The sequence below is a fragment of the Falco biarmicus genome, chromosome 8 (genome assembly GCF_023638135.1).
Source record: "Falco biarmicus isolate bFalBia1 chromosome 8, bFalBia1.pri, whole genome shotgun sequence".
NCBI classification, from domain to species: domain Eukaryota; kingdom Metazoa; phylum Chordata; class Aves; order Falconiformes; family Falconidae; genus Falco; species Falco biarmicus.
The window spans coordinates 21,594,054-21,617,393 of NC_079295.1; the positions used below are offsets into that span (position 1 = coordinate 21,594,054).

The 23,340-nt window shown below is 37.5% G+C and overlaps 2 protein-coding genes across 15 annotated transcripts in view; one reads left to right on the top strand and one right to left on the bottom strand.

Annotated features, from left to right (window-relative positions):
* Window positions 1–5,922: 5,922 nt before the first annotated feature.
* DCAF17 (DDB1 and CUL4 associated factor 17) lies at window positions 5,923–22,995 on the bottom strand. 2 transcript variants are annotated; one of them, XM_056348936.1, is made up of 14 exons: window positions 22,849–22,995; window positions 21,508–21,611; window positions 20,064–20,154; window positions 18,995–19,134; window positions 18,170–18,248; window positions 17,900–17,989; window positions 16,912–17,019; window positions 16,277–16,382; window positions 12,614–12,756; window positions 11,105–11,214; window positions 10,621–10,708; window positions 8,942–9,025; window positions 7,376–7,531; window positions 5,923–6,623 (listed from the first exon to the last, which is right to left on the bottom strand). In XM_056348936.1, the coding sequence occupies exons 1-14, from the start codon at window positions 22,993–22,995 to the stop codon at window positions 6,435–6,437; spliced, it is 1,635 nt and encodes a 544-aa protein (XP_056204911.1). In that variant the 3' UTR covers window positions 5,923–6,434. The 2 variants fall into 2 exon arrangements, with proteins under 2 accessions (XP_056204911.1, XP_056204910.1); XM_056348935.1 differs by having other exon boundaries at window positions 8,930–9,025.
* METTL8 (methyltransferase 8, tRNA N3-cytidine) overlaps window positions 22,972–23,340 on the top strand; it is a 35,083-nt gene continuing 34,714 nt past the window's right edge. For 6 of the 13 annotated variants that reach the window (XM_056348939.1, XM_056348941.1, XM_056348937.1 and 3 more), the window contains exon 1: window positions 23,317–23,335. The gene's annotated coding sequence lies outside the window, so the exon portion shown is untranslated. Of the gene's footprint in view, window positions 23,098–23,314; window positions 23,336–23,340 lie in introns of those variants that run through there. The other 7 variants (XR_008823489.1, XM_056348952.1, XM_056348947.1 and 4 more) reach the window with 3 other exon arrangements.

Consider the following 23,340-nt stretch of genomic DNA (forward strand, 5'->3'; position numbering starts at 1 on the left):
GATCTAGGAGTAGGATGACTGTGACTTCAGACCTGGAAGAACCTACAAAGCAGACAGACAAAATAAGACCCATAAAACAGACAGAGATTCACAGATTACTTTGAGGAGGATGGAGCGGACCCATGCCTGTAGTGTGGCTGCAGTATGTGGCTGCTTGGCAACTCCTGTCATTATTGCTAAAGCATTCGTGTATTTTGAGGGCAGCAGCCTGGGCATAAATATACATGAATGTTTATCTAAGCAACACACCATGTCACCATAGATCGTTATTTTGTGCTTTTGATGTAACTTTTTTAATACAGGAAGTTGTTTCCAGTGACCGGTAACTTGTCACAGCTGTAGTTAGCATGTGGCTATAGTCTCTTTTACCAGCTACAACTTTATCTCTGTTTTTCCATGCTGGACAAGTCCTTGAAGATCCCAGCCTTAAAACAGGACATTCCAGACGAGTTACAGTCTCCTTCAAAAGATTTGGATGAGTTTTTCAGAAGCCCTGGTGGCTGTTCATCTTGTAAACAAACAAAACTGCTGAGATAGTCCAGCCAGGTTTGCTCTGGCAGCCCATTTAACGGACTCTTGTGGAAGCTTTAGAAATTAGTCCCTCAGAAGTTACCTCACCAGGAGTAACGCTGACCAATGAGCTTAGGTAGTTAGTGTTTCAGTGGCACAAACAAACCAGAATGATCCTTTCACTCTTTTTGGCACTGAGTTCCATGTCTAAGCAGCAGAACCATTTGACCTTTGCTTTTGAGGGCATTACTTACTTATCTTTGCAAAAATTGTGACTGTTGAATGGGACCCTTCCTAGAAATAATCTTTTTGTACTTTCCACCCTGGAGGCAGCTTTCACTGAAAAAGCATAAGGTACGCAGTGCAGCTTTTGTCCAAAATTCTATACTAGTTATAGGCCAGTCATTACTACCTGTGCAATGAAACTCTTTATTGTCCTTCAATCTGTAGACATTTTGCTTCTGTGAGTTATGAAATACTTTTCTAATAAAGTATTTTGTAAATTTTTTTGAAAATTGTGGAACTGTGGAGCAGTAGTTGGAACTGCCAAAGCAAGACTGTAAAATTTTACGGCTTGCACTTTTTATTTGGCTTGTGCTTTCTCATTTTCTTCCCCATTGCTCAGCAGCCTTGTCAGTGAATATGTACTCAATGACAAGAGAAAGACAGGATGTGCAATCTTTTTATGCTCTAAGCAAATCTTTTCAAGAGAGACCAGTCCTTCCCATCTTTTCAGTCCCTAGGCACTGTCTGGGAAACTCCTCCTACATTTATCAAACACAAACAGAGACAGCGGTAGCACTTCTGGGATCCCATTTTTGCCTCTCTGGCCAGATAGCTGATCATGGAGACATCATGGCGAAGTAGAAAATAAAAAGTGATTTTGTTGAAGCAGAAATGCTGGAAGTATGCTGCTTTGGCCACAAAACAAATGTTTATAAGACAGTTATAAAACCAAGCCAGCTTCCAGGCGGTAGAAAGAAAGGGCAATGGCATTCCAGAGGGCTAAACAGATCTCAGCCCAGGAGCATGGAAATGCACTGTGACCGTGCTGCAAGTTGCATGTTAGAGGCAGGCAACACACGTACGTACCCAAAGCTGAGACTCAATGCAGATCCAGAAGATAATCAGGAAAACTGTCAATGTGTGAGTCGGAATGTGGGGCATCCAAGCAAACACACTAACAGACTGATTTTCCCCATCTGGCTTCTGGCAAGCAGCTGTTGCTGGGGGCTGGCTGGTGACCCTGAAATCCTGTGGATCACGTGGAGTGCATTGCTGCTCCTGCAGCATCTCAAGTACGCCAGAGCTCTTGAGCCACTCTGCAGAGTAATTCCAGGGAATTTTATCTTCCCCTTCCATGCTTCTTTTATCTTTTCCTGAGAAGAATGTGCATGTATTCTTCTCTAAAAATGTAATATTCCTAAGAACACCATATTCCTTACCCACTCAGACAGGAATAAGGCATTTATACTCCTAGTTTACTAGGATGTTGTTAAGCTGTACCAGCCAAAGCAGTTCTTACAATTGTTATTACTGTAACTCTTCACTCTGCTAGGATACCTGGTTCATTTTATTTTTTTAAAAAACATATTTTTGTATTCATTTTATTCTCTTGTCATCCGAAGCAAGCAGTCTGACTACTTTAAATTTATTTAATCTATAAACATTAGAATGCATTGATAGGAAATTCTTTTGGAGCTCCTGAAGGTTATTTCGGTCATAATTTTGGTCAGCAAAGCAGAAACAAATACTAAAGTTATAGTTGTGTAAATGCCAAGTCTACCAACCAGAGTCAAGTGGTCCTCTCTGAAAATCTGAGATTGTGAAATAGCTGCAAAACCAAGATGTTCGGTTAAAGATCTCTAACATTGGTTTAAATACTGGAAAACTTGTTTCCTTCTTTCAGTGCTCATAACCTATTCAGTCTGCCTACCAGGAGAGACACCTGGAATTCATGTTGATACACAGAAACTTTCTTCAAGTATGAACAGGGCTAGCTGGCAATTACTATACTATTCATCCATTCCTCAAAAGTAACATTTTTGCAGGAAGTGTCTGGGTTCTTTTTTTAAATTTCTTCAGTTCACAGAGATAAATAAAAGATTTAGAAAAGGATCAGATATGCCATGAAATTATTAGTAGTGAGGCAATGTGACATACATATCAGATCAATTCACACACCTTCCAGAAAACAAGCTCTTTCAAGGTTTTGTGCTGGTGACTGTAGCAGTACTTGGCAGTTATGAAAGAGCTCAGTCACTGTTTTAGACACTGTCACGTGGTTCAGCCTTAGAAAACCATGTTTTGACAACTACTTCCCCTTTTTCATTGGTATCATTTAGATTTCGTACATTTTGGCAACAGCAGAAAGCTTGGATCAAACAACCCTAGGTGAAACCCAACAGGAATTCACTAGTCTGTGACTTTTTTACTTAATAGACCAGCATTTTCCCTTTTGCAGGCAGAGTGCCCGGAGACTTTGCTTTAAGCAGCTAACAGCAGCTCCTCACAACTGTTCTTTAAGAAAACACCCAGTCTACATGCCACGCTATATGGGTGTCCTCCTTAGCAGGCATTCCTAATAGCAATCTTTAACATAACTAGGCAGCAAACCAATTTGTTTATTAGCTGTTCCATCGTGTGGGATAGCTGTCACAGTTCCATAAGGAAAAAAAATGTTCCTCGCTGGTGAATTTTTGGCAGTCTTCAGTTGCTGTTAAGTAATATAAATGGTATTTTTCTCAATAACAAGAGGAAAATAAAAGACAAAATGAGAATAAAATCAGAAAGAAACTGTGCTGTTAAAGTAACTGGATAATTTCAGAAAAAAAGAATAAAGAAACATTTCTCCACACTGAAAATGCAGAAAGTTTGGGTAAGGTTACCTAATTGAGATTGTTGGCAAAAATGGCTAAGACCCTTCCAATTCTATGTTTGCAGTACACATTTGAGAATCTTTACTCATGTTAACAGTTCATATAGATATTTACATTTTCATACATACACACATATATATTCTTTTTTCCTTAGGTATCTAGTCCTAGTGAAAATAATGGAAGCATGAGCTTTTCAGCTTCAAGCTTTTAAAATATGTACTCGGCCCAGTTACTCGAGACTGCGTTTGATCTAATTACGTGAGGCTTTACCTGCAGGCTCTGGAAGCCGTGGCGGGAGGGGTAAGCGCCCCCTGAAACACACAAGAAATAAGGGAACTCAGCATGTCACTCCAATAGTTCCTTAGTCCAATTTTTTGTAGAACTGAAAACTGTCAGTAAATGGGTTTCCTAATCATAAAGCAGTTAGCTACTGCCTGTGAAAAGCGAAGAACATTTTGTCTTCTGTATTTTATTCATCTTAATTTCTGAATGTATAAATGCAAAGTAAACTGCATTTGAAGAAGTTTCTCCCGTTTTTCCAAAGCCATTTTGTTTGTCTTTTCTTGTACTAATGTCACACTTCAGTGCTTGCAGAGATAATTATGCTGGGCATGTGCAGAAGAATAATTTTTCCTCTGTAATGGAAACCACATGAGTATCCTCAGATTTTCTCCACTTTACAAATACTGTTATTCTTTAGCATACTGAATTATTCAGATTGTGTAAGAGATTTCCAAGTACCTAATTTACATTGTGAAAAAGAGAAAGATAAGTGCTCTAGAATCATCATAAAAGGACAAAAAACTGTAGGTCTACAGGTCAGACCTAATGCATTTATTCAAATTTCGTATCAATTCGATACTGCACAATAGTACAGCTCTGCCAGCAACAGTGACCACAAGTGCTTACATATAAAATCTCCCAGCAAAGTACTACTTTTTTTTTTGGTGGATGGGTTTTGTTTAAAAAATTTAACTTGAAATAAAAGCTGTTGATTCAGGCGGGCTACCACCAAGTATGCAGGTATTTGTGTTTGGTTTGGATACAGGGCTATTTTTAACAATGTAAAAACCTACTGGTTTGTGGTCAGGATTTTCCTACCGTTTAAACAGAAGTTTATTTTTAGAATTTTCTGGGGCTCCGCATAGGCATGAAAGCAATGCTGCTGTTCACAGCTTGAAAAGCACAGTCCATAAGCATTTAGTGATTCTGCTTCTGTGATGAGTCCCAGCCCGTTCCTATGTAGGCTGTGAATATACTCTTAGAAGTGTTCAGCGCTAGTCATTCTGGATTCTCTATCCTTAAACCGCTTTCTAGGTGTTCTAAAGTAAACAGAAACACCTCTCCTGTTTCTGAATGAAAACATCTGTGTGTGACATTCTAGGATGGAACATCTGCCATTATCTGTAGTGCAGCAACACACTATGTAGAGGGATAGAATTTCTTACACAAAGCCCATAATCTTCATCAAAGTCTGGACTGCCTTTCAGTCATTATAAATTGCTACGTTTTTCAAAAGATGGACACGGATGTACAGTTGTTGATTTAGCAGGATATCACTGCAAAATTCTGCAATAATTTAAAAATAAGTCACGGGAAATTATAGCAAACTCTCAAAAGCTACAGCTGATCTTCACGAGCAATACTTGCACTACTTAATAAACAATGAGGTTTAAATGTCTTGCTCCAGGAGGTACTGCTTTAATAATCCAAACAGAAATGAGCATAAAATAGCAGTATCTGCTTAAGAGTTGGATTTTCTGCCCAAGAGTACAGATTCATATTAGTTTTTACCTTCGTATCTTACTTCTATAGTAGCAGATAACAGACGGGTGCTCTTTCCTGGTTGAAAAATTATGGAAGCTAGGGTGGAAGTAGTGCTGCTGCTGCTCTTTATTTCTACTGTTGTTTCATCACTTTCGATGTCCTTTATGTGTTTTTTTATTTTTTTCCCACAACTGTATTTCACTTTTTCTTCTGTATTACACTTTTTATAAAAAATTGCAATAGGTAATTTTTATAATACTTCTAGAGCTCTTCACTGCTGCATCAGCTAGAATGATCCACTTTATTAGTAAAGCTTACACGGAAAAGAAACATTTGCGTTTAGAATTACCATGCTCATGATAATGGCGGTGGGTAGCAAGAAATCAGATGGTGTTCGTCCCTCCAAGAGCTAATCTCCTGAGCCCATCTTCGGCTTGCCTTTGGAAACACTCTTTATCACCACAACGTCTGCAGCCTGTGTTCTGTCGTGGGTGTTTTTTAATTTAAAATGAAAGCTTGCATTCTGCAGAATCTGAATATACCACATGGAACTCCTGTGTATCAGACAGGCTGCACACAGGGATCAGGCTGAGCATCTGGTAGTTTTGGCTCAGACTGAACAACTCATGACCCTGGATACAGGGAGCACCAGATAATTGCTTGGGTATATATATACACGTATATATATATACACACATCTCTCTCTCTCTCAAAACCATATATAAATATATAGTTATAAAAATATGTAAAGATACATAAGAAAGGCTGTAAAAATACATGATTTATTAATACTTCTCTTTAAGCCAAAATAAACACAACCAGAAAAGCTGAATTATTTCATTTCTCACAAAACCAACAGGATTTTTTAAAAGTGGTTTAATGGTAACTCTACCATTTTCATATTACAGATAAAATTTATGCTATACAGTTTTACACACTTTAATTAACAGTCTGTATTAAAGTTGCATAGGTAAAACCTCATAAGACAGATCACAGCAGATGGTAGGTTACCTTTCTCCTTGATGTCCAGTATTTCAATCCAATTGCTGAAGAGAAGCAATAAATGCTACATCTAGCATCAATGATGAACTGATAAATACAGGAAAAGCCATAATGGACAAATGTACAAAGTTATAGAGAAAAAAGAAACAAAACCTGATGCAGTAGTATGAAATGTTAAGATTAAATCCTGCCTGCAAACCAGCAGTTGACTAATTTATATGTATGAAGTCCTTAAATAATATCCAAATTGAAATCTCTGTAGTTGTTGTTTATGGTTTAAATATATTCAAAAATTCTCCCTCCTTTTTTACAAAATGCTCTTTCTGTTTTTTCATGGCTTGAACATTCATCATCTTTTGCAGTATCACAGACCATTTGGTAAACGTAACAACTGAACCTCCTGTTAGGCTTCTGTTCTATATGTAGTACAAGGTCTTTGTCAAAGTAAACTTCATGACTGTAAGTCTGAAATGAAAAAAAAGAAATTCTGATTGTAGTTGCTATTGCCACAACTTGCTAATACACATACCAGTTTCCTTGGGGAACAAAAAAAATATTTAACCCTGGTGACCTCCATGATCAGACAGAAATTTTGTATGGATACACACAGACTGCTCTTCCAGATAAAGGACAGATTTTGTAAACTTAGAGGTTTCCCACATGCCTATTTTAAGAACCTAAATGTAATTCAGAGCATCTGATTTAAGATCCTAAGTTGCCCATGCGGTCAATGATAAAAGAGGTGCCAAAGGTGCTGAGTATTTCAGACCATCTATACTGGATGACCACCTGAGCTTGGACTGCATAAACAGCCCCTTCCATCTCTCCAAATGTGAGATCCATGCTTAATTCTATGCATGAATAGTCCAAGTTAGTGAGACTATTTATAAAGTTAAAAAGTTAAGCTGACATAACTAGTCAGAGCACGAGTAATGACACTGACAATAGTTCAGAAATATATAAGGACAACCCCTCCCCCAACCAAAAAAGTAAACAAATCTACCAACAAAAAAATCTTAATTTCAAAACATGGAGATTTTCAACTACTGTCTGATAGAATACTTATAATTTTTGAGTTACAATATTATTTTGTACAGATCTCATCTGTAGTACTTGGCAACACTATTTATGTATCTACTTGAAATATGAACAAATAAAGGTAGGTAAATGGGTATGGGGAAGTGTTAGCGTAAACAAAAGACAGGAATTATTCTCACCACGTCCCAGGACTCCAGTAATGGAATACTCTTAAGTAGAATTCCACGTTCATTACAATGCAAGTCAAGGTGAGCTCTTCCATCAGCTCCTACCTCAGTAACTGCCACAGTGGATAACAAATCCAATTCATCTTCATAGTCCACAATTTTGAATGTCTTAGGAAAAACAAAACCTCATTTACAAAACAAACATAAATTCACATTCCCCTCCACCTAAACTGCATAGCTCTTCTTTCAGATGAGAGCAGAATTGGAAAAATTGTAGTTCTTGTCTTCTGGTCTGATAAGATGACTTTGCCAGCCTGATACCCAACAGACATCCTTCCCAACATAAGTTGCCCAACATATTTCAGCAAAATACCTTAAGACAAGAGAGAAGAAGTGATGTTCTGAAAAATCCTAGTGTGCAAGTAGGTGTATTTTTTATATATATGTCATACAGGAAATAGAAAAAAGTGCTTTGAAAGTGGTAGAAGAAACATTTAAACTCCATGCCCTCTCCTGAAGCAGACATGTTCAAGAAAGAGTAGCTTAAAACCATTGCTGGTTTTGAGGGGACGGGTTTATTAGGGTAATTCCAGTCACAAGAACACCTTTATGTTCTGCTGAGAGCTCTCTCACGCTCTGCAGAGTAGTGACAGTGAACAACTAAGACCAAAAAGCGAAGATTGTGAACTGCCTTAACTGCCTCTATCTCACTGTCATGAACCTGGTAACACACTCTTTAAATTCAAGCCAGTCTTTTTCTTCCAAACTGGAAAACTATATATTGGAACCACAAATAAAATGTGACAGCAAGAAAAAGAGTAGTGCACAGACTAATTTTTTTTTTTTTTTTTAAAGTGGATAGAAATGAACCTTAAGGGTCGTATTGGACTGTCCTGTATTTTTACCATAGGAAAATCCACTTCCTCAGAAAAAAGTCAGTGCCAGAAACTGATGAATTTTAACTGTTGTGCTTATGTCAATTACAGCTCCAGCTCTAGCTAGAGAGCTAAAAAATGTTCTTCATAACCTTTCAAAGACTCAACATAAAGGCATGTGGTGTTTTCACTCTCAAGAAGCAGTTGCTCCAAGGAAAAGCGTTAAATACCTTATCCTGCAATCTAATCAAAGTAATTGGGAGAGAAAAATATAGTTTAGAGATACTATGTCAAAGACTAAAGGAATCTAAAGCAGAGGAAAAAGAAGAAATATGTTTCATAAAATGTTTCATAATAAATGTTTAAAGGATATGCTTAAATGGAGAGAAGAGTAATGGTTCATCACATTAACATCTCATTTCTGTGCCACTGAAATTGCATGGAGTTATGACTGTATCATGGGGCATAGATCAGTTCTTAAAAGAAAGAGACTATCCAAAGCGCACATGCCAACCAAGGAGAAAAGATGACAGACAGGGGAAATAAAGTAATCAGAAGTTAAGAAGACAGACATAGAAGAGAAATAAAGAACTCAAAGATTAACACAGCTAATGGTTACAGCCACTACATCTGACACAAGAATGACTTCTGGCTAGCTAAACATCTTAATCCATGAAATGCTTTTACTCACTACATCAGTTACCTCTTGTTCTGGGTCATCATCCAGCAAGTTAAAACGCTTTTTCACTACCCGACCAGAAGCTGTTACAGTAACAGCACTGTTCACCTTTGGAGAAAAAGAAAAATGTGGCTCTAGACTTTGGAGCATTTTAGTTCCTTCCTATCTATTTGACAATGTATCTATTTCATGTCTATTGCTTCCTGACCTTGTTTTAATCTCAGCTCTTGTTTTACTCACTAGCTATGTATGGCTTTAGTCCTGCTATCTCTTCTTTATGAGGGTTCATGAACTCATTGGCTTTAGTTGAGATACTACTGATGTTTAGTTATATTCAGAGGTTCTCGGTCCTGCAGAGGTGGCAAAGGTTCTCAGCTACCATAATTTTGAGAAAGGAAGTGACTGGAGCCAAGATGCTGCAATGAGAATTAATACAGCTGAGTCACTACCCATTTGTTTCTTAAACTCTTACTTACAGAAGACAGGAAAGTAGTATCTTAAATCACCACAGCTGCTTCCACTGAGCTTCATTAACACCAGAAAAATTCAAAACTGGGGTATCAGTCTTGGAAGTCAAAAGGAAAAGGCACAGCACAGACCAGCTTAGTACTTATATTTTTGCTCTTATTGCAACAGAAGTTATCTAAACAAATGTTAACAACAACAAAAAAATGGTATGGCAAGTCATTAGATGACAACACTTATCCTTTCTGAATTCAGCAGGTTTTATTCCTAAGTTACTGTAGATTGTTAAAGACACAAAGATTTCTTCTGCAGAAGCTTCGAAATCAGTATTACTGATTTCCAGGGACTTTACAGTACTAATAAACTATAAAAACTTGCTTCTATGTAAGACATAATTTTATATGCTGAAGCAAAATGACAGTTCCAGGCACTGCCAAAAAATCTTCTCCACGAGTGTGCTCTTTAACCTTTTTGACATTTAGGTTATCTTTGTGATTTTTTTGTTACAAAAGACTTCATGAAACAACCAAGGTGATTTAACAGCTCATTATCCCCTCACCACTTGGTTCTACCTTTCTGCACTCTTCTGACCCACCGATGATTCAGTTATGTTCTGTTCCAGCTCCAGTTAACCTCACCAAGTGAGCTGAAAAGTACTCATCTCTTCTGCTGGGTTATAATTCTATTATTTCAGTGTACTGATTTGGTTCACCAAGGGTTAGATGAATGCCAAACCTGTCCCAAGGGGGTGACAGGTATCTATGGCCAGGACAAGAAACAGACTATTGGAAGCTATGTACTGTCTTTGTTGCCTTACGAAGACTTACCCCTAAGTTACAAGAGACTTCAAATATTTCTAAGCATTTGTATGATCAACTTACCTGAGCACCAGAGATGCGCACAATTATCACCTGGTGGCACCTTCTTTTGAAGGAAATCTGTCACCATCTTTTAAGAACTTACTGTTTTATATCAGTGATACATGGTTATACTGCACACCATAAAGAATGCCAAAAACTAAGGAACAGACTGGAGGTTTCAGAAAGCTATCCTGAACGTGTTACTGTTTTCAAGATTTGTTTCGTACATGTTAAAGTCCAATGAAGATACACAATGTCTTTCAATAAACTTTGAATTAAGCCCATAAAACACAGTGATTACTCACATAGGCAAAACCCCTGCAAAACCCCTGAGTATTGCTCAAAATCGTATGTTGTGATCTTGGACTTTAAACTCACACAGTTTTCTCTGTTGGCCACAATCGTAAAATCTTCTGCAATCTCCATTTGATCTGTATTATTTTTAACTTCCTTAAGCTTCAAGACTCTACAAAAGAAAACAGAAATGACAAAATAAATCATGTATTCAAATCCACCTACTACAACAATTCTATATTTATAATTTTAAAAAATCAGGTATATTAAAACACCAGAAAAAACTGAAATGAAATTACATTATTTTTCTAATTTATATTTATCAGTGAAATTTTAACAGAGTGGTCCTTGAACATTTTTCATATCAAAATCTAGTGTTGTCTGCTAGTGCCCACAGTCATCACGTAGAAATCTGCAGCCAGAACTTCTGATTCTAAAAAAATTAATAAACTTTAGTTTCTAGGCCTTGATGAGTGTTTTGTCTTGCAAATTGTCAAACTACTGAATCCATGCAGTTATGCAACTTTTCCTCTAATGAAAATAAGATTTGAGAAAAAAAGATTCATACTTTATCAAATCTGGTCCCACGTGGATTATTCTACCTGACATATCTGGGTGGAAATATATCCAATCAGGTTCCAGCGAACAGCATTTCATATCCTGTATGCCATTTTTTGCCTGAAGAAGGAAGGGAAATCTTAGAATATTAGTATTTCAAAAGTCTCACAGATCTAATCGAAGAGGAAACACTGAGCTCCTCTCCACGTACCTCTGAAGGTTTTAAAGTATTGCCCCTAATCATGACCATAAAGGATGGCAGTGGAACAGTAATAATGAGGATGATAATAACAACAAATCAGTTCCAATTCTCAAGATAATCCATGGAACAGGTTCAACTTTTTTAATATGCAATAAACAATGAACTTGTACCACAGCTATACATGGTCCTATCTCTTCTGAAACTAAGCAAAATAAAGATTTAGACTCACTCTACAGATACTGCAACAATTCCAGCAATTTGACTGTCAAAGACACGAGATGTGTCAAGACATGAGAAAAGCATTACCACAAAGTTTGACTTGAGCTTCAAACCTCATGCTCAGCCTCTTTTGTGCAAGTTATTTCTGGAACATGTAAGCCTGGGATAGGTTGTGATTTCAGCTGCAAGCTGGTCAGAATCTTGGGATATTGGTAGTGGCTTTTTGTTGTCAAATTTAGCTGGCCCTCATTGTTCAAATTTCAAATGTATGAACCCACATAGAAAAAACCTAGGTGAGAAAGGATTGTATAAGTCCCTTTGAATCAAAATTGATCTTCAGCTATGGTTGTGAAAGATCTGTTTTGAAAATAAGAGATAGGAGGGGGATCATTGATTTGGTCAGGCTAGTAAAAGAGATGAGGACATTTACAGACGGTAAGTTCTTCAGTGAAGAACCTGAACAGGCCTAGAAGTTGCTTGTATTACAGTTATCTTCAGGTCGAAACCACAACCAAAATAAAAGCTGAGATGGAAAGCTCACACAAAAGAATATATAATTAACAGTACATAAAACCAGTTAGGAATGTTGGATTAAACTGCATAATAAAATCTTTCTAGGGAGAGAGGGGTTAAACTGAGTAATAAAATCTTTCTAGGGAGAGAGAGAGAAGGTGCAAATCAGGGATAAACTACAAACATTAAGGAAACTTAGTCTACAATTTCTTAAAATATTTCTTTAGTCATGCTGTTTGGTAGGCTGACTAGTAAGAAGAGCATTAAGATGTTACCATGCAAGGAATCAGGTAATGAGATTCTGCTTGGGCCTTAACTTTTAAGTTGAGAATACAGTGCTGTGTAGCACTGACAGTGCTATGATTATATTGGAACGAAGGAAGTATCAGAAGCAGTACTAATTCAGAAGAACGTATTTTGTGCATGATTCCACTGGATAGCAGATGTAACACTGTGGGGTGATCCCTGTGAGAGCACCACACTGGAAAACAAGGGTATGGTTACCTCGAGCACTACTCAGAAGAAGAGATGAAGACAAACGTTATACACATTCATTTCAGAGAAGCTGCTATCTGAATATATTACCAAAGCATTGTCTTTCAGAGAACAAATATGGAAGACTCCTTTATGTTTTTTCTTGTTAGGTGTGATGATATAATGCCAAGGGTAACCTCCAATTTGAAATGCATTCTCCAGAGAAGATGCTTCAAATAGCAAAGGTGGGGTATCTGCAAATATTCAGTAATGTTAACACCATTAGTAGCAGCACAATCATAATTCCATTGATCCTTACAATTCTAAATTCCAATAAAGCTATTAATTCTTCAGAACTTTTGAAGATCAGTGGAAATACAGTGGCTGTGATCTTTTTTCTAGCTATCCTACCTCACCTAGCATCCAGGCACACATCTGCAGTTCCCTGTGGAAAGTTACTGCCTTCTCAGATCTTCATGCTGAACTGCTCTTCTGATACCTTTGACTTACTCCATTCCAAATGAACTGGACAAGCAAAGATGTAGCAAACAATTAAAATTAATCTAGCTCATCCAAATGAGAAAGGACATACACATGAACAGATCAAAGAGCATATCAAAAGGGTCACTATTCTCCTGGGTAAAATAGTGATAAATAGCTGGAAACAGACTAACAGCAGCAACCTCAGATCACAGAATTAAATGCAGAAAAATACCCAAATCTGAGTGTTTCTTCTCCTTTTGTGTAATACGAATGCAATCTGTAGTATTCATAAAAATCTAGGAACTTTTGAAATTAGTGGCAAAAGGTATCTAGTTTTCCCTTCAGTTCAGCTGGGATAAATTAAACAAATGCAATATGCCATTCTTACAAGTCTTCTGCATTCTAAATGAGAGAAACATCTTTGAACGAAATGGAATGCATGGAGCTTCACAACTTCTACCAACTAGCTAAATAAAAGCAATTTCTACAGCTGCTATAGCTGAATCAATTTTAGACTGAAGATCAGCTCTTTCTAACAGTACAGAGAAGTGCTTGGGAAAAAAAATGAGAAAATGTAGAGAAAACCTGCAGTTAGAAGGGGCATTTAAACAGGCAGAATATAAAAACTCAAGCTGAATCAGTGTGAGGAGAAGAAGGTTCTGATCTGGACTTTTGCGCCCAAAGATCTCATCCAAATTTCTAGTTGTTCTTGTCCTGCTTAATTTAGATCATTATCCAGATCCTAGCCAACTGTGCTAAGATGTCACATGATATCAGAAATTATGTTTACGGACCCCTGCTCTATTTTTCCTTCATTCAAGTTTCCAACAACTTAACCATGCAGATTGAAAGGAACTGGTTCACTGCTTATGGAAATGAAGTCTTTTCTAAGCTGCAAAGTGGCTGTCTTCTAGTTGTCTTTTGGACTAACACATAGGAAATGGGAGATTCTGTACAAAATAGGTTACAAAAATCAAGGAATCTACTGAAAATACAGATAATGTTGAAGATGGAAGCATAAGCAGAGGAGCTATTGGTATTAAAATACATCAGGAAATGAAAAACGAGTCAGGAAAAATTGTTAACATTTTATCCTATTAATTTTTTCTTTTTAAATAAAGCATATACAGCATGGGCCCTCAACAATTCTGGTAGATGGACTAAATGATAGATTTAAATGTGTTTCAATAATATATCAATCCTAAGCACTACAGGCTGCTGATAAAAGATGTCTGTTCATTTGGCAAAGACTTGCAAGATCATAGCCCACCTAAACCACTATGACAGGTGATTCTGCAGCCTCAGCTCCCTCCTTCATGATATGTGTCACTTCCTCTTGTTGCTCAACACCTCCTTTTCTCATTGTTTGCAAGTCCTTTCTCTAGCATTGCCAGTTTTCAATCTCCAGCTGAGCTTCTTTGTTCACTTCCTTAAAACTCTCCAGCCTCACCTAAACATACAGCCATAAAGTTGCTCCTGGCAGCACTAACAAGTGTTTGTTCTAAATGTAAAGAGAAAGTCTCAGCAAAGTATCTTCCTCTCTGCTTTTTAAATGAAATTACCTTAACCTCTAATAATAAATCAAACTACAGTTTTAAGTTCTGGATCTTTCAGAAAGTGACATAATGAAGATTTATAGGCACCGTTCCATTCCTTGCACTGTGACCAAAATCAAATTCCTTACTCATCGATAGCTGTAAATTACATGGTAGGTACATGGTAGCCTATAAGTTTTGACTCCTATACACTTCCTCTTGGGCACCTAACACAGCATAAAAATAGCACCATTATAACAGCCATGTCTTCAGGCAATTTATGTAGGGAGGCTAGGAGTAAGCAAGCAGGAAAATTACACAGTTAAATTATAGTAAATACAAGCTTAAACTCTGCAACTGTTAAAATCTCACTCACTGAAGCATTATGTTACACTGAACAGTCAGCCAGCCATCTAATTCTTAAAAGAAAAAAAGCTCAAAAACCACAGGAATGCAATTATCTCCAAAGAGCAGCCACGGCAAATGTCTGTCATAAGTTCAAAACTTCCTAACCACAAATTCTTGAATATGATTCAAGATCAAAAACGTTTTCTCCAGTACATGGGTTTTAAATCTCAAAACTAAAAACTACAATGATCTGTAAGACATCTTGAGAACAAACAAGAACAAACAAGCAAAGGCTTGCTATTAAAGCTCCCATAGCATGTTTTCCACAGGGCCCCTAACATTAAATTATGGTTTTGTAGACTGAGACAGAGAGGAAAAGGAGGAGAAATTTCTCTTTGCAGAACCTGAGACATCAATTACAGGAGCCTATTACTTGGTTTTGATAAAACATTGCATTATAACTGAAAGCCTTCACTATGTAAGTCTGTATTTTAGTTTTGTGTATTTCCTCAGGTTTAGGTAAATCTGGTTTGGTTTGCCTGTTACTATCTGACACTGTTTGCAAACACAAAGATCAAAAGCATTTTTTATGTGGACAGTCAATAAAAACATTTAATACAGAAACATTCAAGATTAAATAAATAAAAGCATGCGTTATTTGACATTGGTGAAATCTACTTTTTTTTTTTTTGGAAATGCCTCAAGTGTGAACCTATGAGAATGTATTTTTAGAGTTTTAAAAAAAAAGTTTCAAAGAAAGTCTTAGGCTTTGGTCATTTATTAAGATTCTTAGCATAAACTTCTAATCTCAAATGCACCAACAGAAATTATTGGTTGGTTTCAGAGAAATTAAAGTTATTACATAAAGCGAAACATTCATAAGTTAATGATCTGAGGCATAAGAAATGTTTTTAATAGAAAACTTGTTCTCTCATTGGGAATTAATTTTACTGAAACTGGCACATTTCTCACAACTGAGAATTACCAAAATGCAACTTGGACAAATTTTATTTGATCTCCTTGAATTCCCTCTGCAAGTTAGATTAAACATTCTCACATCTTTTGCTTACATACTGTATACTGTTTCTGGGTGTCACTAACAGCTGTCCTAGCCCTTCCTCTTTCCCAAGATCAGCTGTGTCTCAGAAATAAGGAAAGAGGAGTTTCCACTTCATGCATTGCTTATGAAGTTTTTCAAATAACTTAGTTGCAGTACTGGTTTTCTAGGTAAGTCCTATGTAATCAATCCTTGTAATTAGAAGCAAACCACATTTTCATTATAACATAAACCCAGAAATACAGCTATAGCATAGTATGAGCACAGTAATTTCAAAGGGGTTTTTTTGGTGTGAAGTCATAATCAATCCTTAAAAGCCCCCAGCCAAGGTAATACAAAGATCATAAATACCTGTTATTTTAATGTTACATGGAAGACCAAATGGATATTTTCCTACAACTCCCACTTGACCATTCCAGTTGAATTCATGTCCCAAATCAAATGGCTGTTCCATGAACTAAAATAACACAGAACAATTTAGCTTTATTGATGCATATTTACTTGCTGTTTAGTTTTACTGCTCTGTTACTACTGCATTCTTTATCTTGTTAGATACTACTTGAAGTCTTATTTTCAAATTAATGTTTGATTTTTGATTGGAAGAATATAAACTCAAAAGTCTCATTGCAGTTCTGTTTCAGATCAAACAATCTTCTATGGCCATCAGTTTCTAGCCTTAACGCTGACTTTTTACTACAGACTAGTGTGAAGAAGGGCACATCCTGGTCTGGCATTCACATAGCTCCTCTCTGTATGTGCTGAAGTGCTGCCTGACTCTGTAGCTCTTACATTTTGCCACCTGTAACTGGTGTGGGTAGAATTTTCTGATGGTTTACCCACTTGCATCTTCTGACTGTAAATAGATTTAGGCAAGAACTCTATCCTTTGACACATTCCCCATGTACCTACATGGCATTACATGAATATTTAAGATTTACTGCCACAAACTAGCATAAGACTGTATGAAAAATTTCGTATTTCATTACCTGTTCTGAGATGGCCTGGAAGTTATAGAGCCTGACCAGACCCATGCTACACATTACAATCAGGATTCCATTAGAAACAGCAACATCTGTCACACTATTACCAAATATCTGGAAAAAAAAGGAAGACAAAAATATTCTATTAGGGAAGAAACAATTCAAAGACAATGCATAATACCGACACTATGCCCTCAATTTTGCAATCGCTTTAATTTTTCGTTCTGACCAAACCCTACGGTCAGTGTTTTATTTCATGAGTTTTCTGTAACTCATCTGTTCTGCTGCGTTTCTGTAATACTTTGCACTCCAGTAACACCTGGGGTTGGACTAGTCATATTCTGCAAGCAGATTCATTCTTTAATCAGTTCTCAGTATATATTATGCTACCGTCATTATGATACATGAATAGATTATATTAATAAACAGCATTCCATAGGAATGTTAGCAACGCTAATAACTCTATCTAAAAATACTGATTTCAGATCTTTTCTTTCTTCATCGCCAGAGTGAAATGCTAGTCTAATCACTGCCCTATGACTGTGTACAACCGTACTAAAACGACACTATCCAGCTGTCACAGAGTACAGGATCCTCTCTGAATCCGAATTTGCAACTGCATATAGAATTCATAGACTGTTACTAGAAGTGGGTCAAAGGCACATCTATCTTTTTTTGAAAAGGGGAAAAGAAGTCTACAAACACTTTAGGATTCCCCAATTCTTATGACTGCTATTAAGTAAAGGCTAAAGTCCTTTTACAGGTCAAAGAGTAATCCAATAGCAGAATGCATTTGTATTTTCTCTTCTGGTCATTCAAATTAAGTATCTTCCCCATAATGCCCGTCAGACACAAGAACATTACTGTTAATTATTATTTCAGGGCACAATGCTTTTATAAGCTGTATGACTTCTGAAACTCTGGGACAATTGTCTAAACTATGCCTCTCCTATAATTACAATACAGATCACCATTAATAGAGGAATTAACTTACCTTTTTGTTTATTTCTAGCATTCCAATGAATGAAAGAGGCAAAACTTGGAACACAGCAAGATAGAACAATACAGATTGTTGGATACCTGCCTGGGAAGGAACAACAATACTGAATATCATTATTATCCTTCAGGCATTTATTAGTGGTAGAACACCTTCATCTCCTGCCATAATAACATAGCATAATAGTTCCATCTCTGTCCTTGTAGATTTTTTTTTTAATCGATTTTGCAAAAATTTAAGAATGTCAGAGTTTTTCAACCAACTTACCTGCCGTGCTGCTGCAGGGAGCTTATTCTGAGCTGACTTTACAACCATTACCTCTTGAGGAGTATCCCAGCTCAGATACCTATTTGTGGCAAGAAAGACCTATCTTAATTACTTAAAAATAATTTGATAATAAATACATTATTTCATATAAAATATAATCTGCTATAACCAGGCAGATTCCTGTGTCCAGGCAAACTGTTCGGTATCTGATTCCAGAGGTGCCTGAGATGTCTGCTGTTTGCAATGGCTTATTTCATTCAGAATTGTCAAGAATACTGAAAGTATGAACATTCACTATTTTATTTTCTCTACTTCCCTTCACAAATCACTGCTTTCTTATCCTTCAGCCTAAAGGAAACAATTTCTCCTGAGAAATGAAAAAAAGATGCAGTGTACCAGAAGCAGTAACTGCTCTGCTTTTCAAGAGCGTAAGAGCTGCCCTATGGAGAAGAATGCTTGCGAGTTAAAGATGACTTAAACTTCAAACATATTTTTCTTATGTTTTATGAAGTTTGTTTAAAACTCTTAAATATCCTCTCCTGGTATGCTCCTATTGCAATATTAAAGGTTGTAAAATTGTCAGAGAAAAGGCAACAGTAGCCTAGTTTTTGTAGCTTTTGTTAAACTTAATACCAAATTTGAGACCCTAATACTTAAGCAGCCAAAATTCTTCTGTAGAAAACAGCATGCAGGAACTCCAGGCAATGGGCTAGACTAACAAACCAGAAGTCAGCCATAGGATAGTACTAAAATAAACATGATTTCCTTTCTCCAGCAGAGTACTAATGATTCTTAATTATATAAAGGCTAGTCAATGTTTAATACCTGAATTTGCAACAGGAACCAGCAAGGTATATTTTTTCCAGTATTTCTCCAGTATCAGCAGAGAGACGTAGAAGCCAGTTCTGCACTGTCAAGACTATCAGGGAAGATTTATAGTCTGATGGACTTGGTAGCATTTCCCCCTGAGTAACAAGAGGTTTTCAGAAAAGAGTTTGTACCAGGAGGATAAATAACATTTTGACACAGTAAAAAGAAAACAAAAGTTAATATACATTCTTCAAAAACTAAAGGTGGAAAGCGGCCTGCTAATTACATCTGGATGTCTAAGCTCATGTCTGTGCCAAACAGTCATCTATCACATAAATAATCTGTTGTCACACTTCTCGCAAGACATTTACCTTTTCTAGAAAAGACACATTTAAAACTTTCTTGCTTTGCAAAAAGGAAGTATAACTGCTTATCGATCTAATTGATGAGTCTTGAGAAGACAATTGTTTAAGTATTGCAGAATAAGACATTCAGTGTTAACTCGACAGTAACTGCCAAGAATGGCATTTACACTGCTTTATTTTTAGACACCTCAATATTCCTAATTGAGGGACTAATATTCCTAAGATAAGGATACTGGATGAGAGAAAAACTCAACGAGGAGGGAAATTATAGAATCTATTCGCTAGAAACCGCAGAAGAGCTTTTGGGCGGAGTCGCTTCAATGTGTTTTCAGTTTATCTGCTTTTTTATGTCAACAGATCTGGTAAAAACTAAAACTCCCACCTACTGTCGTTGCTAATTAAGACATAAAGAAAAAATTAAACAGAATTTATATTAGAAGGTATTAGAGTTAGTTGCAGAAGCATAAAAGCACCATTTTTAAAATCTTCCACAAAAGCTCATAAAAAAGCATTTGAATGCGCTACTGAGGAATTCAGAGTATACCTCTAAACATTAGGTGAAAATAGGTAAGCATGTTGCAAACCTTAAATGACCTAACTCCATAAAAACACTGAGAAAAAAGTTTGCAGGGAAAGAACGCTCTAGTCTAAATAAGTTTCATTGGAAGATATTAATCTGGTTTTTTGCACATCAATGCCCTATTAAAAAGTAATCTTACCAGTGGACTTTCCAACAATAAAGCATCTTCTATTTTTTCTGACTTTGAACACTTTGGCTTTTGATAAAGTATTCTTGGCTCTTGTGCAATGCTGGAGGAAAATGATTGCTAATCATTAGTATACTTTATAAACTACTTTCTATCAACAAGTAATTTCATACAGTTTTATAAATCCTGCCTTCTCTTTAGGCAGGTCAGAAATCGAAACATCTTATTTTTACTTTGTAAACATAACCTGAAATTGCTCAATAAACAATAGTTAGTATAACATAATACTTAAAAGCTAACCTTCTCTGTATTTGTGATTTGGTATTGTGGGGGCTTTGGCATTTTTTGGTTGGTTTTTGTTTGTTTGGTTTTTTTTTCCCAAGAGCAAATTTAATAGTAACAGTCTTACTTTAGTGATGTACATTTAAAAGAATGCGTATTCCAGAAATTAATGATCACCCTGGAACCTTCCCCTTGAGCTCTTCCAGTGTTGCCTTTCATAATATAAAGGCATGGCATCATGTACAGGTATTTTCTAGAAAACCCTGCTACTAGAATAAAAGCTTCATACTATGCACAGTTTTCCCCTCAGGGAGAGGATGAGTCAAAGATAAACCTGAAAGATGTTAGACAGGTTAATCCAGTACTGGAAAGCATTCAGACAATTTAGGAATAAAACCTGACCAAGTAGATTTAGATCTCTGCTGTAAGTGATAGATTAATTTAATTAACTCTCAGTCGTTCACACTGACAGAGTAATTTGTCTTATGTACCATATGACACTGTCTCAAAACTGTTCTGACAACAACCTCCAAGTTCCTGCTACTTCCCTCACAAGAGGGGTGGGCAAGGGCAAGGACTGGTGTATGCAGAACTTGCGGTCCACTGCCGTGCCCTGTGCTGCCTCCTAAGCTGTGCCTCTGCAAAATGATCATGTAACAGGAAAGTACATCAGATTAGAGAACCGATCTGCAGAATACATTAACAAAACCCAGCAAGTACTCGGCACACTGTACTTACACGTGAACAGTAATTTACTTCTTTAATGCAGAATTCATAGACATAGTACCAAACTTGTTACATAGGCTGATTTTGTGACACGTTCTTTAACACACTGCTAGTTACCAGATCACAAAGAAGTACTTGTTCATTTGGCTTTTTAGTGCAAAAATATTAAATGGTGGGAATCTTCCCCTCCTGTTAAAGTCCTCTGACAGCTGAAGTTGCACAGAACTAGTAAGATCAGACTTTGTTTCACCAAAGCAGGTGTCACATTAAGACGCAATGGCATCAGAGTGTCATTTAACGAAGACTTATGCGCCTGGTTATTTTTTGTTCATAAATTCCACTCAGTTCACAGGGGCTATTTGGATGAGTAAAGGCAGCAACACATCTAGAACAGATTCACAGTGTTAAAACTGTAAGCCAGGGTAACTTGTAACAATAAATTTATTACCTGCTAACACAGCACTGGTAATTGTCTAAGTAAATTCTTCCCCTTTCATATGCAATAGGAGATGAAGAATGAGTTGTCCAAACATTCTTGAATTTAGTACTTTCCTGAAACAGACAGTGGTTGCAGCAGTGATAGCTTCTGTAACAAACCTTGCTTTGCTTTTGGAAAACATTTTATTTGGCTCTTGCAGCTTTAATAACTTACTTTAATTGAACCTTTGCTCTTGAATACATAAAGGAAAATGTTTTCTTAAACCAGATTAAAATACCTTTCTTAGGGAAATCCTGTCTTTTTTTTAAACCAAATTAAAATATTTTTTATTAGCTATTACGGACAGCATGGGTAATTAATATTTCGTCATTAACTTTCCTGCATTGAAATTAAAACTGGCAACTAAACTTTGATGGCAACTTTTAAAATCAAGGATAAAACTAAATACGCACACAACTATTTTACATGTAATTAATTGAATTTACTGAACACATGATTACACTCTGCTATTGGTATTTTGTGTGAAAGGTAGAAAAATGTGTTTACAGTTACTTGCAAAAAGTGGCTGAAATGCTACTGGGATAAACTGTGTAAAGTTTCTTCCATGCATTAGAGACATCAGGAGCTCCATACCATTAACAAAGGTTTGGGTCTTAATAATAAAAAAAAAAAAGTATTTCTGTAAGATGTCCTAATTTTTATTTCAATAAACCTTGCATGCCCATTGATGTAGTTGCATAATCAGACACTAGCTGACTTCCAATAAATATGTTTTCAATATTACACAATTGCCAATTCACTTCCACATACTGTCAATGCATTTCTATTAACTACTGCATGGGAGTATCATACGTCAATTGGTTTGATAAAAAAAAAAAAGTTCACTTTAGTCTGTAATTAGTTTAATTACTATTTGCTCTGTAACACACATTGCACTGACACATTCAGGCTTTATGTTTGCCTGAAGACCTCTGCTGATTATCGTGTTTTGTTGTGAGAACTCCACTCAAATTTAACATTGATGCTCCACCAAACACTATGAATTTAATGGTTATTAAATATTAAGCCACCTCAGAAGAAATAAGTGATTAAAAAAAAATCTCAAAAAAAGCTATTTCTAGCATGATTATTAGATTTACAAGTGCTTCTGCAGTTTTTCCACAGCACAGTCCCCACACTTCTAGGTCTGAGCCTTATGAAACAAATTCAACCAATTTCTAAATCTCTTCAGCAAAACTGCAGCTTTTTTCTCTCCCAGAGTCGGTGTGACCGGGGACCCGGGACCCTCCCGACCGCGGGCGGAGCGCGGGGGGCGCCCCAGGGGAGGGCGCCGGGTATCACCGCCGTTACCTGGCACACTATCTTTCTGAGAAGTCCCAGGTTTTGTCTGTGGGCGACACCAGCGTCTCTGGCGTAAAAGCCGTGGGCCCTGCGAGCAAGCAGGCAGCAGACGTTGGGGGAGGCGGCCCTCCTCCCGCCGGCTGCCTGCGGGCGCATCGCTGGGCCGGGGCAGGCCCGCCCGCTTCCAGCCGCTCCGGCGGGGCCCGCAGCCTCACGGGGCCCGGGCCCGCCTCGGATCGCCTTCGCCCCCGCCGTGAGGTAAAGCGAACCAGGAAAAGGCCCGGGAGGCCCCGGCTCTCCGGTTCCCCGGAGACGCCAACGAGCCCCCCCGACAGGGCTCTGCCGCGGCCGCGCCGTCCCGGGGCGGAGCCAGGCCCGCTGCCACCGCGCGTACACCCGGCGGGGCGCGCACCGCGTCTCCCCCGCCACCGCCGAGCCACCCACGCCAGGCGGCAGCACCCCCGCAGCGCCACCGCCTCCCCCCGCCGCCCGCCGGGTACT